At 35.4% G+C, this 12492-nt stretch overlaps 2 protein-coding genes across 3 annotated transcripts; both read left to right on the top strand.

Moving 5' to 3' along the window:
- The first annotated feature begins 343 nt into the window (after window positions 1–343).
- Window positions 344–6910, top strand: Hydr2 (abhydrolase domain-containing protein 2). Its single transcript, XM_066743181.1, has 7 exons — window positions 344–679; window positions 4124–4296; window positions 4635–4802; window positions 4873–5059; window positions 5164–5362; window positions 5436–5586; window positions 5655–6910. The coding sequence occupies exons 1-7, from the start codon at window positions 525–527 to the stop codon at window positions 5807–5809; spliced, it is 1188 nt and encodes a 395-aa protein (XP_066599278.1). The 5' UTR covers window positions 344–524; the 3' UTR covers window positions 5810–6910.
- Window positions 6911–9533: 2623 nt separating this feature from the next.
- LOC136783227 (adenosine deaminase 2-like) lies at window positions 9534–12294 on the top strand. Of its 2 annotated transcripts, XR_010824236.1 has the most exons (6): window positions 9534–10043; window positions 10328–10432; window positions 10491–10977; window positions 11045–11365; window positions 11548–12021; window positions 12116–12294. XR_010824236.1 is itself a non-coding variant. In XM_066743188.1 (5 exons), the coding sequence occupies exons 1-5, from the start codon at window positions 9830–9832 to the stop codon at window positions 11945–11947; spliced, it is 1527 nt and encodes a 508-aa protein (XP_066599285.1). In that variant the 5' UTR covers window positions 9534–9829; the 3' UTR covers window positions 11948–12075. The 2 variants fall into 2 exon arrangements, 1 of the variants encoding a protein (XP_066599285.1); XM_066743188.1 differs by lacking the exon at window positions 12116–12294 and having other exon boundaries at window positions 11548–12075.
- Window positions 12295–12492: the final 198 nt, after the last annotated feature.

Genomic DNA, 12492 nt, shown 5'->3' on the forward strand with positions numbered 1-12492 from the left:
TTCTCGTGTAAGGCCAAAGACAGAACGAAAAAGTTGGAATTTTATCGATAAAGCTAAATTATTGATAAGAAAGTGAAAAAAGGACAAACTTGATTGCTTATATTTCGCGCCAGAAGGTGTGTGTCATGTGAATGTAATAGGTAGTGTAAGTACATCACTACGATATTTTATACTACACTCAAGTTCAAAGCATGTGTAGATTACACATACTACGATAAAATGTCGTGAGCGACCACACGCGACGACGTAAAGAACTAAAAACCGCAAGGTGTTTGTTCTATCCGTGTCCAGTGTTGACTGTGTGTAGAGCAGGGTGTGCGTGCAGTACATTACAGGCTAGAAGTTGGAGCCATTATTAAATCCACGCGAACTTGTATGTGAACGGTCTGGTGGCTGGGCTGGAGCAGTCTGGAGCTGGAGGAAGAGAGCAAGAGCCTCTTTAACCACAAACGTCCACGGACGTTTTGGCCAGTTGAGAAAAGCGTCAGGCCAGCTTAGAGTCGCGATCGAAGAGTCTTAGAAAAATGTCTACGGCTCTTTTGGCATTTTTCGCAGTGATCCTGTGCATCCTCTTCAGGATACTCAATGTAAACAGCGCTCCGCACAAGCCGAATCTCGTTTGTCAAGATCAACATTTTTTGACGACCGTTTTGAAAATCGCACCGGTTATCGTTGAGCCGTAAGTATTCCTTTTATTATTCAATTTCAAAGGCAAAATCAATTACTAGTTTAATTTTCCAATACGGTTTAATTACGAATAAGTGAGGTTATGTTGCCCTTGATTCTTCATTTGCACAGAATTCAAAGACCTGGTGATATTTCAACCTTACCATTTGTCATCAAGACTGTACGCGTTTTCCATAATTATAATATAAGTTTTATTTCTGGTGATTACATAGTGTGTTAAGAGATTTCAACGTGTGAAAAATTCGCAAAGATTCAATGACCTACTGAAACAATCCAAGGCAGTTAATGATGCTTGGAAATAAGCAAATGGGACAAATTATTTATACTTAAAGTTACCCTTTATTGGTACAAAAGTCAATTAAGAGAATCGCAAATCAATCAAGAGAGCATCCTTTGTTCTTGCATAAAGAAAAGCATACAGCAATACATTATTGTCAAGTCTCTACAGTGGCAGATGATAAATTAAAAATATTGATTTGTTACTAAACCAATTAATTATGAAACTTTTACGCCCTTGCCAAAAATCAGTATCTAGAAAAATTTTAATTGAAAGGAATGAAATATTAAACGAAAAAATTACGAAATGTTAATCAATTGCATAATTATTCATTTATCATTGCTCACTATCAATATTTAGCAGAATAATTTATAGTTTGTACATTTTACATTTTCTTTTTAGTGTTTAAAAATATTATCCACGCTCTGCTAAGTAATAAGCAATTTTTTTTCGTACAATACCACTCTAATGTTTATCATTAGCGAACTGCGTATTTCGGAGAAAATTACATATGCTCTTCGGTATGTTAAATGATGAGTAATCCAACGATCAGAAGCGTCCAACAAATTAAACTTTTCCCAACACGTACAATTAATTATGTATCAATAATTAAGTACACAGACAACTCGATGCGTCTACTGCATATAATTTTCTTTTATTGATTAGGTTTTACTTGAATATTACTCTTCTTTAGAAATTTCCTATTATCAGTACTGCAAAATAATTTCGCGATATGCGTCCCTTATCTTTTCTTACTATTATAGGTTACCTATTCACAGTGATAGTAGGATATTGCTATTCGTCATATTATACATGATTAAAGTTAGCAATACTGTTATTATACGTTATTAAATAGAAGGAAATATTTCCTGTTAAAAAATACTAAAAATTATCATATACCACGTACTACACGGATACAACAAAATCTTTATGAAAACTGCCGATAATAAAGCAATTTTTACTCTGCCGTTTACACAATTTCTCAAGCTCCTAAGGTAAATTTTACCAAGCTAGTCCATTAATAACTATACATATACAGACCTTGAATAATGACTATTTATCAGACTAAAAAATGTTTACAATTTTGTTTCGCTTTTGACTTATCCTGTCCAGTACACTAAATTGTACAGGAAATATCTTTCTGCCTATAATGTTGTTTAAATGGTTTATTGATTTATAACATTAGATATTTGTTTTTAACGGTTCCGCCAGCCCTCGGTCACCAAGAGTGCAGATTCCTATCATTTTGCTACACATGTACACTAGCTTTCAAAGTATTACCAAACTTTCTAAATAAGAGATGATATACGTAATAAGGCAGTTTGTCAAGCTTGCATTATTCGTTGTTGGAGCGTGCTATGGGAAAGATGTAATATTTACAATAAATCATTGGAAAAAGACGAGCGCGCTCATACAAAAGTTTTGTTTACATGTTATACACTAGACTCATTAGAGTGAAGGCTCCAATGGAATTGTGGATCTTTCGGGGAATGCACTGCGCTGTTAGCGATTCTTATTAAAAACACAATTCTCCACAATTTCCAATTACTGCGAGCTACTAGATTTTTGCTTTGTAAAACAATCGAAGAAGCAAAGCCCCTTTTCTCCTTTCTCTTCTTCCAGTGAGTTCTCAATAAGTGGGATATAATGAGTATATAGTTTTGTATATACGAGTAAACGTAACAGGTATCAAGTGCAATAAAGCGACCAAAGCGGAAAGAAAACTCGTTCTTTTCCTATCCTTGTCCAGCTTTGTTGATTGATATAGAGGAAATGATATTCCCTGTATGATTAATGCTAGGCATATTTCCAACTAGAAAAACTTGCCTTACCACCACTATTTATCCATTTCATAAGCCATTTCCCAGTACATTAAAAATATCATCCGATATATATAGTAAATAATATAATTTAGAGATCCTGTAATAGTTATCGTGATAGCCAATATGCTTATTGTACTCATTACAAGTATTATGATGGCGAACGGTTGGACAATATTAAAATTTCAGTGACAAATATCGATCCACAGCGGCCATGACCATGAATGCGAGGAAACAATAATATATGTGTGTAGGTAGCATCTTTGTAGAGGTAATAGCAATATTGAACGCTATACTGCACAATTTACGATATGTACTACACTTTTTCCATTTGATCCAGACGAGTTTCTTTCTCATTGCATGTGTATATATATATATATGTGTGTATATACAATCGTACCCGTCTAACCTTGAAAGCACATCAACTCCCACCGATTGCTAATCTTGCAAATTTTGACCGGATCTCAGAATTCGAGACAAAACACTCGATAATTCTGAGTCACAAAGATGTTTAAGATTAAGTCATTAAATTTCCCAGAAATGGTCAAACTTTCTCTGTGAAAACTGAAACAGAGCACACAACATGTAGTTAAAATATAATTAACCGCGTGAAATGCAAATAAGAGAGGTGGACAATTATAGTTATTAGTTGCTTATAGGAAAAGCAATATTTTCACCACTGTGATAGATGGAAATTTCGCGGCCCACTTGGTGGCGAATTTTTCCAAGCCAGAATGACTACGCGTGCTTATAATGTAATAAAGTGTGAAGAAAAACTCGATTTCTCCGTGCAGCCATAAAATTTGCGTGTACCGCTAACTTCACGCGAATATCTTTCGCGTGAAGCCTATTGGAGAAGCATGATCCAATTAGAGTTGGCCGAGATCTCAAAAATCTTATTTCTGGAATAGGTTAGGGGGGGATAGGGTTAATGTTTACGTTTCTCGCATTCATTCTTTTGTCGTTCTTCTGCCGTGTTGTCGTACACTGGATAACGCAACAGAAAGCAGAACATAATTTCCCCTGACTTGGCGGAATAACAGCGATGACCGATTATTATAACTAGACTATTCATTGTTGGTCAAGCAAAAAATGCGTTCGAGTGATGAGAAAAATTGGAAAAAAGTGGTGTACTGATTTGGCTAGCGTAAAAGTAGGTGAAACAGTATGTTGTTTTCTTCTTGAATTCAATGGAAGCATAGCTGCTATCGGGACGACGGCATTAAACTGGAAATAATAGTTTTGAGAATTAGCGTAAAGAGAAGCAAAGAAAATAGTGGAGCGGTCTAGGAAGTGACCGATGGTAATTGCAATTTATTTATTAATCTTTCTTTTGCAGATACAAGCCAACCCGATTATGGGGCTTCAGTGGACACGTACAGACCATAGTACACAGTATTATTGGGCGCGTTCGTTGCCCGTGGCCAATCGGTGAACGTGTCTACATCACACTTCAAGATGATACAACGCTGACCTATGACCTTTATCAGCCCCTAACCAACAATCACGAGGGTACGACGAATAGTATACCAGTATTACTAGTATACTGCAGTTTTTGTCTTGTATTTTCCAGTTTTTTTATTCAATATGATTAATTTAATTAAATTATTTGCGAAGTTGGTACAAAGAATTCTTTTAAAATATTTTGTAAAGCTTCATTTTATGCTACAGTAAAAAAATATTTCAGGACAATAGGTTTTCAAAAAGAACTTATTTTTATTGTAATAGAAATGCAAATGAAAAAGAATTCTTGGTGCTAGCTGGGTATTTTATACTCCCACAGAGGATTATTGTAATATCTCTTTATAATCATGACAAGAGGGTCATCATATGAATCATTTCGTTTACAGATGACATCACCATAGCCATCTGTCCTGGAATAGGAAATAGCTCGGAGAGTGTTTACATAAGAACCTTTGTGCATTTTGTTCAGTGCCATGGATATCGTTGCGCTGTTCTTAACCATGTTGGTGCACTTTCTAGTGTCAAAGTTACAGGACCAAGAATTTTTACTTATGGTATACATATATTATGTTTTGGTGAAAGTATAGTGTAACACATTTTCAGTTTATCAATTACACTTTCCAGGTCACACAGAGGATTATCAAATAATGCTACAAAATTTATTAGAGAAACATCCTAACACTAGAATAGTTTGCATAGGATTCAGTCTTGGTGGTAATCTGGTGACAAAATACCTTGGAGAGAAGGGCACACAAAAACTTCCAAATATCATTGGTGGCATTTCAGTTTGCCAAGGATACAATGCTATTGAGTTAGTTCTACTCTAATTTTATATGATATCCATAAGCATTATCTCATCAGTATAGTCCAATTGTCCAATTCTTACATTAATATCATCTTACCTTTTCATTTCAGGGGTACAAAGTTCCTATTAAATTGGCAAAACTTTAGAAGATTTTACCTTTATGTGATGACAGAATCTGTTAAAAACATTATACTGAAGCACAAGAATATTTTACTTTCCGATGAGATTAAGCAAAAATGCGAACTGAACGAGAAGGATATTATATCAGCTGCCACTTTGCCAGAATTAGACGAAGCCTACACGAGACGAGTATGTCTACTTCCTCCCTGAAAATAAATGATAACTAAACCATTATTTTCAATAATATCAAACGTTTTTTTAGGTACACAACTTTAAAAATGTAGCAGAAATGTATAAATGGAGTAGCTGTTATTTCTATCTTGAAAATTTAAGTACGCCAATGGTTTTCATCAATGCCGTGGATGATCCGATTGTTCCCGAACCATTGCTAAATCCAATCAGGGAATTTGCAGGTTTGTATTTAATCAAATTTATAAACCTTCATCAATATTCTTAATTCTTTATTTTCTTTTTGTAACAGCAAGCCATCCGAAAACTCTGTACGTTGAGGCTGCTCATGGCGGGCATTTAGGATTTTACGAGGGAGGTTTGTTATATCCAAATCCTATTACTTGGTTGGATCGAACACTAGTAGCTCTCGTAGGATCCTTAACTTTGGTAAACACTAAGGTTTAAAAAAGCTCTGAAAATGAGCAATACTCCCGAGTTTTCGTTCTCAGCTTTCAATCATTAAATGGAACGTACGGTCATTGAAGGATCATAATCATCGACCTTCTGTCCTTGTTTAATCTGGTCAGAGAATGAAGCTTTTGGCGTCGCCGATTGATTTAGAGACATTCAAATTTGAATCTTGTTTCGAACAATTTATTTTCAATTTCGACGTCTGTTTCACTGACTCCGTTCTCTTGGGCTTCGTCATCTTTAGGCAAGGACGATTTTCAAACCTAATGATTAGCTATGACCTTTGGTGCAACCTTGCGAGCATCAGCTGTCGACCGAAAGGATATAACTTAAGGAGAATATGCGACACTATGCTGATGAAAGAAAATATGTAATTAAAGTCAGATGTGTAAGTTGTACCGGGTCGTTCATTGATATAACAATTATACGTTGAACATTGTAAAAGGTTTTTCACGTGCACAGTCACTCGACTTCGACATTGGGTTTAAGTAAACTTGAGGTATGTGAGGTCGATAATCGTTTTCGACATAAATAATATACGAATTATTGACGGATAAACAAAGCGATAGTAGCTTTCTTCTATGAATGACTTGCTCAAGCCGAGCCGTGTGCTATGTGCCTAGCCATTCAGTGTGTTTATACGGTTAAGTATTTAGTTACAAACGTGTGATGAATCCATCACTTAAGATTACTATTGTATATATGATGTCAAGTATTATCTAACTTATCTTTTTGGTTATCTCACGTTTGTACGAGAAGGCTGTGCCTTAGTGCAATACAATTTTTCCTACTCTACTCGAGTTCCATAAAAATACCGTTAGTCAGCCTGAATGGTAATGATGTCTTACTTAGACTCAATAGATGCATATCGAGGAAATGTGCACGTTTCGAAACTCCTTTCATTGCAAATCTACGTCAGTCAAGCAAATGACCAATGAGGGGACCGATACACCTTGCATTTCTTTTTTATATCGTACACAATATCGATGTTATCAAAAAGCGTATTTTATCACGCTTATAAATTTCTTCATGTATATTCAAAATTTAATCGTTAAACGATGTATATTGATGAGAAATATATAATACATGTCTCCATGCTGTTGTGTACTATTGACGTGGTAGTAAGTTATCTGTACTGTTTAAATGAAGATGCTATTTTTTAGAGCTTTAGTACTCAGGGATGTTTCGTAACATTAATATTTCATAACGTTACCAATCGTCTTCTAAAAGACGACGTTGTTGAAATACTTGTTGAAGTCCCTTTATCATTAAAACGTTAAATCTTTTATTTTCATAGATTTGACAATTTCATTTTAGGAACTCTTGTATTTATTTTATACATAGTGAAAGAGAGAGTGCATACTCGTTTGTAACGAGTCGATAGCGATTAATACCAAATGTGTTAATTCATTGCGTTTTTGAGAAACAACGAGTTATAAGTATCATTATTGTGCTTAAGGTGATTGATCCTGTTAAGCATGAAATTCATAGAGCAAATGCCAGCAGGTTCTACCTCATTTAAATATAAGTAAAGAATGCTTGAAGGGGATAAAGGAAAATCGTGATCTTGGTTCTAGACTTTTGTATCAGTAGTCAATTTTATCTCCTTGTCATATTCCTCAAGCATAATTTAATTGAGAGGCTCGTTAATAGAATATATCCCGAAATGTTTGGCAACCATGGGAACTTGTGTGCTGTTACACTAATGATTCTTACATATTCGTGCCTAATAATAATTATATCCATCTCGCCAGCACATTAATTTGTTTTTCATACACAAATTTTCACACTAGTGACGGGTGAATAAAAAGTTAATTTCTTCTTGCAGCATCGTCACATCATGAACCAATGATCAGTAATTGCATTTACAAACACGTGACATTCATAATCTTTTATCTGTTGTAATTTGCATTTAAAAGAGTATACGCTCAACGTGAATTTGGCAAACATTTATACCTGCCTGGGCATCATTTTCTGTTTGTTCTAAATAATTTAGATTTCGAGTTTTAATCATCTTGACTGACTTGACGATTAGTCATTTAAGATGCAGTATAACGACGCGTCGTGTAGTGTGCGAAAGTCTTGATGACTTTGGATAAAAAAGTCACCGGGTTTCACATTGAAACTTGTGTAAAAAGAGAATCCACTATATTATGGTCCAATACTTAACTGTAAGATTTAATATTTATATACATATATATAAATATATTTATTTACTCATTTTTAATCTTTACCAAAATAAAACAGCAGCACTTACGACCTACCAAATCGCATAAGAGTGTGCACAAAATACATTTTTGAACTATGAGAAGAAAACTTGTGAAAGATGTCTTTTTTATAGACTAGAGAGAATCGAATGTTTAAAGAAAGCCAGAAGAATGATAGACGGAAGACAATAAACAACACTACTCGGAAAATTCAATTATGACAAAAATTACTGAAATGAATCTGATCACGAAATAAAATAATATTTATAATTTTAATTAGTTGTGTGTTATAATTGTAATCTCAAAAAATAAATAATTTGCAACAAAAAAAAAGCTGTGTCAATTAATTTTCTTCAATCTATAATTTAGAGAAAAGAATACTAAACAGATAAATGTGCGAAAAGACTCATTATTTTTCGTAGATACATTATTAAATAAGAATTGACTCTATTTGAAGTAAAATGGTATACAAATATATAAAGGGCAAATATACACTATCGTTCGTAAATATCGGTTCACCGAAGTGAAAAACAGCTAAATTTCAGAGTTTAATACCTCTGTTTCAGAATACCTTATAATACAGAAATCTACTTAATCTCATTTCAAAGGTTATTTCAAGGATTTTCTAATAATATGTACGAGGCAAGACTAATATTTTTTTACCTTTTCAATAAACACGAATTTGTAATTAAAATTTAAAATATTTATCAGTTTTACAAAACCGTGTATCATCGAAAGGAATATTTATATTAATATTTAAATTAATGGATATTAAGAATTTCTTAAAAGAGATTTGTAAATCTTTATTACAAAAACAAATTACGACAATGTCAGTTGAAAAATTACATTTTTAGCACTTCACAATAAATTAGTAGCTGTAAACATTAGACACAAACTCCAAAAGTGAAAAATGTAACTTTTACAAGGATATGTACCCAATTTTCCAACGCACTTAAAAATCGAGTTTTTTAAATATTTTCTATACATGTATGAGTAGATAGTAAACAATTTTATTAAAGTAACACACGCGCGCGCGCGCGATGCGATTAATACATTAATAATTACTGGCTTTTTTTTCAAAAGAGTGATTTTATATGCCTGCTACAATAACAATAAAATAATCACTAAACTATATAAAAAAATCAATTTTCAAAATCATTAAAAAATGCTACAGTTATTTCTCGACAACATATATATGTATACATATTAATATAACGAAATTGCATAATATCCACTGGACAGGCTTAAGAAAAAAAGGAAAATTTCCAAAACTTCTAAACTCTACCAATGGAATGTCCTTGAAAGGACCTTTGTACCAAAGGAAGGAGAAATTTGCCGGATTTTCTAAAGCAAAGATAAAAAATCTTGAAGCTCGATTGGTTTTCATTTTAAAGTTCGAGAAGACACACCCATGTCCCCTAGTGTATCGTTAATGATTAAGATACGAGGAAGGCAGCATCACGGTACGTAAGTATTGTGCGAGGGGATTCAGTCAGTGGCCGAAGGCCGGATAGTCTGCACTGTCTGCAGGATTGAATAGGCCTCGCCAAAAGCCACTAATCTCTTTCTCACCGTTGATCAACGATATAACATATATATGTCTGATAAAGAGAAGCTCTCTTAGCGGACTTACATAATCGTTTAAGAAGAAGCTATACGATCGAGTGCAGAGTGTGTTCGAGAGGTATTTTTCGTTGATCCGCGGAGGACTTTAGATTTAGCTACAAAGGTGCTTCGCCGCTGATCATCAACTTCGCTCGAGAGTCTGTCGAGTCGTTGAACGACTTTTTACGAAAAGCGGTCGACCATGAGACAAATCATCGTACCGCTGCTGGCACTCTACGCTATATTGGCTTGCGATGCAGCAAAACTCAACGTGGACTCTATTTACTGGAAGGAGAGGGCAAAAATATTGAACACCGAGGCCGAATCCTGGATAGGAGGGCAGCTTCGACTGGAGGAGGGGGAAAGACTGGCCAACGATGTCCTCATGACGCTGAAACTCAAAGAATTTAACAGGGGTACGTTTCTCTTTGGAGTAAATAATATAAAGAAAATTATTGAATTTCAATTAATCACACCTTTGATAGTTTATTTGAAATTATTCAATCAATATTAATCGAGTTTGATTTTCGTGAATTTTTTGTTTTATTTTAATGAAATCATTGATCTTCGTTTAATTGTTTATGTAAGCATTATTTTTTTGTAATTATTTTATGTATGATTTATCGTAATTTTCTTCTTTGTGTAATTCACGTTTAATAGGGTGGAGAAGGATTTTCTACTGAAATTTTTCTTTTCACAGCTTTCCTGAATCCTGCGGAATTTCCACCAGCCAAGAGCTTCCTTACCTCCAAGCAGGATATAGAATCGTCAGACGTGTTCAGGATCATCAAGAAAATGCCTAAAGGTAACTTCTTGGCCGAGTGTTTAGAAAGGTTTTTATATCAACTGTGAAATTGTTTTAGGTGCTGTACTACATAGTCATGATACTGCTATAGTCTCCACGGATTACGTCTACTACAACATCACCTTTAGAGACAATCTGTACGTTTGCGACGAGAATGAAAAGCTGAGAGTTAAATTCTTCAAAAGACCCACCGATGACTGCGCGTGGAAACTGCTGAGTGAAGTAAGGAATGACGCGAATCTAGCGAGAGAAATTAATCAGAGAATCCAGTGGCAAATGTCAATGGTGGTGGATGACCCTGAAAAAGAATATCCTGATGTGAATACTGCCTGGACGAAATTCAGAGATATATTCATGTTTATTACACCAATGTTGACTTATAGGCCTGTCTACGAGGATCACTTTTACAGAGGTCTCCAGGAACTATACAATGACAATGTCTTGTATTTGGAGCTTCGCTCGACACTCCCACCACTCTACGATCTGGATGGTACCACTTATGGACCGATAGACGTTGCACGGATTTACAAGCAAGTTACAGAGAGGTGAGAGGAAAACACTCGAGCAAAACCATCGATTTCTCTTTTAATAATTTTCTCTCCTCTTACATAGATTCTCCAGGGACCACCCAGACTTTTTTGGTGCAAAAATCATTTATGCGCCCTTCAGACAAGCATCCCACGCGACCTTGAAATCTTATCTGGGAGTAATGAGGGAATTGAAAGAGAAATTACCAAATTTCGTGGCAGGTTTTGATCTGGTGGGCCAGGAGGACAAAGGCAATACGTTGATCAGCTTTGCGAAAGAGTTGAAGGACCTCGATTCAAGTGTGAATTTCTTTTTCCACGCTGGTGAAACCAACTGGTACGGCTCGTCCACCGATGAGAACCTTATCGATGCTGTTTTGTTAAACGCCAAACGAATTGGCCATGGGTAAACCATTCAAAGACTTTTTATCTCTATATCCGAGTCTATATCCCTCCACTAGCTTGTAATTGCAAAATAACACTTGTTGGTATCTATTATCTTGTATCAAGTAGAAAAAAATATATGTGTTTATGTTAAAATTGTAATAGAAACCAATAGAATTGTCATAAATCTGTTTTAATCCATAGGTACGCTCTTGTAAAACATCCGGAAGTCCTGAGGATAGCTCGTGAAAGAAAAATCGCCATAGAGATAAGTCCAATTTCCAACCAGGTTTTGGGCCTCGTCCGGGATCTCAGGAACCATCCAGGTAGCTACTTGTTCGCCACGGGTCACCCAGTGGTGATCTCGAACGACGACCCCGGCCTCTGGGGTAGCAAAGCCCTCAGTTACGATTTCTACCAAGCTTTCATGGCTATGATGTCCAAAAATTCTGACCTGAGGTCGCTGAAACAATTGGCAATCAACTCCCTGGAATTCAGCAGTTTAAAGTCTGAAGAAAAAGAAAAAGCGTTTCAAGCGTGGCACAGAAAATGGAATTTATTTGTCGAAAGCCTGACATCTAGCTACAGCGCAGTTTTAATATAGACATAAGCGCAATGTAATTGATTTGAAAATTGACGAAGGAGAAGACATTTATCAGCACAATAAAGGCACTTCCTGTAATATTTATCACTTATCACTCCTATAACTGTTATTCACAATAAATTTATGTTAGGGGAAGGGGAGTTATTGTTAATCGATCGATTATTTTAGTGAAGGAACGATAAGAGATTATTGTCAGATGTTACACGTCAGAAAGCAAACGTAAAAGATCAATAAAGAGTGATAAGGGACTGAAGAAATCAATTATCCCAAAGAGAGTGGCTCGCCACGCTATTAGGGAAAGTTTACGGTGAATATAGTAGAGCAGAGATGGTTTATAATCGAATCCCACGCGCTGTACGAGCGGAGACTTTGATAATCTGTTGAACGTAGTCAGGCCAGTGAGGCCAGTCGTCGGTGCTCGGGACTGCGGGTAGGAATAATATAAACATTCGTTATGACCAGTTTAGTTGTGACGGTTGAGACAGCTATCTGAATAAACTGATCAAGCATAACTGAAAGTGGATCGATCAAGTGGATCTTGAAAG

The sequence above is a fragment of the Prorops nasuta genome, unplaced genomic scaffold, assembly GCF_024137725.1.
Source record: "Prorops nasuta isolate Cenicafe-Biocafe unplaced genomic scaffold, Cenicafe_Pnas_1.2 PNAS00032, whole genome shotgun sequence".
NCBI lineage: Eukaryota > Metazoa > Arthropoda > Insecta > Hymenoptera > Bethylidae > Prorops > Prorops nasuta.

Coding starts and splice junctions, on each gene's coding strand:
- Hydr2 (XM_066743181.1), top strand. CDS start 525: ATGTCTACGGCTCTTTTGGCATTTTTCGCAGTGATCCTGTGCATCCTC. Junction 4,297..4,634: donor CCTAACCAACAATCACGAGG/GTACGACGAATA, acceptor TTTCGTTTACAG/ATGACATCACCATAGCCATC. Junction 5,363..5,435: donor ACGAAGCCTACACGAGACGA/GTATGTCTACTT, acceptor ACGTTTTTTTAG/GTACACAACTTTAAAAATGT.
- LOC136783227 (XM_066743188.1), top strand. CDS start 9,830: ATGAGACAAATCATCGTACCGCTGCTGGCACTCTACGCTATATTGGCT. Junction 10,433..10,490: donor CATCAAGAAAATGCCTAAAG/GTAACTTCTTGG, acceptor AAATTGTTTTAG/GTGCTGTACTACATAGTCAT. Junction 10,978..11,044: donor TACAAGCAAGTTACAGAGAG/GTGAGAGGAAAA, acceptor CCTCTTACATAG/ATTCTCCAGGGACCACCCAG.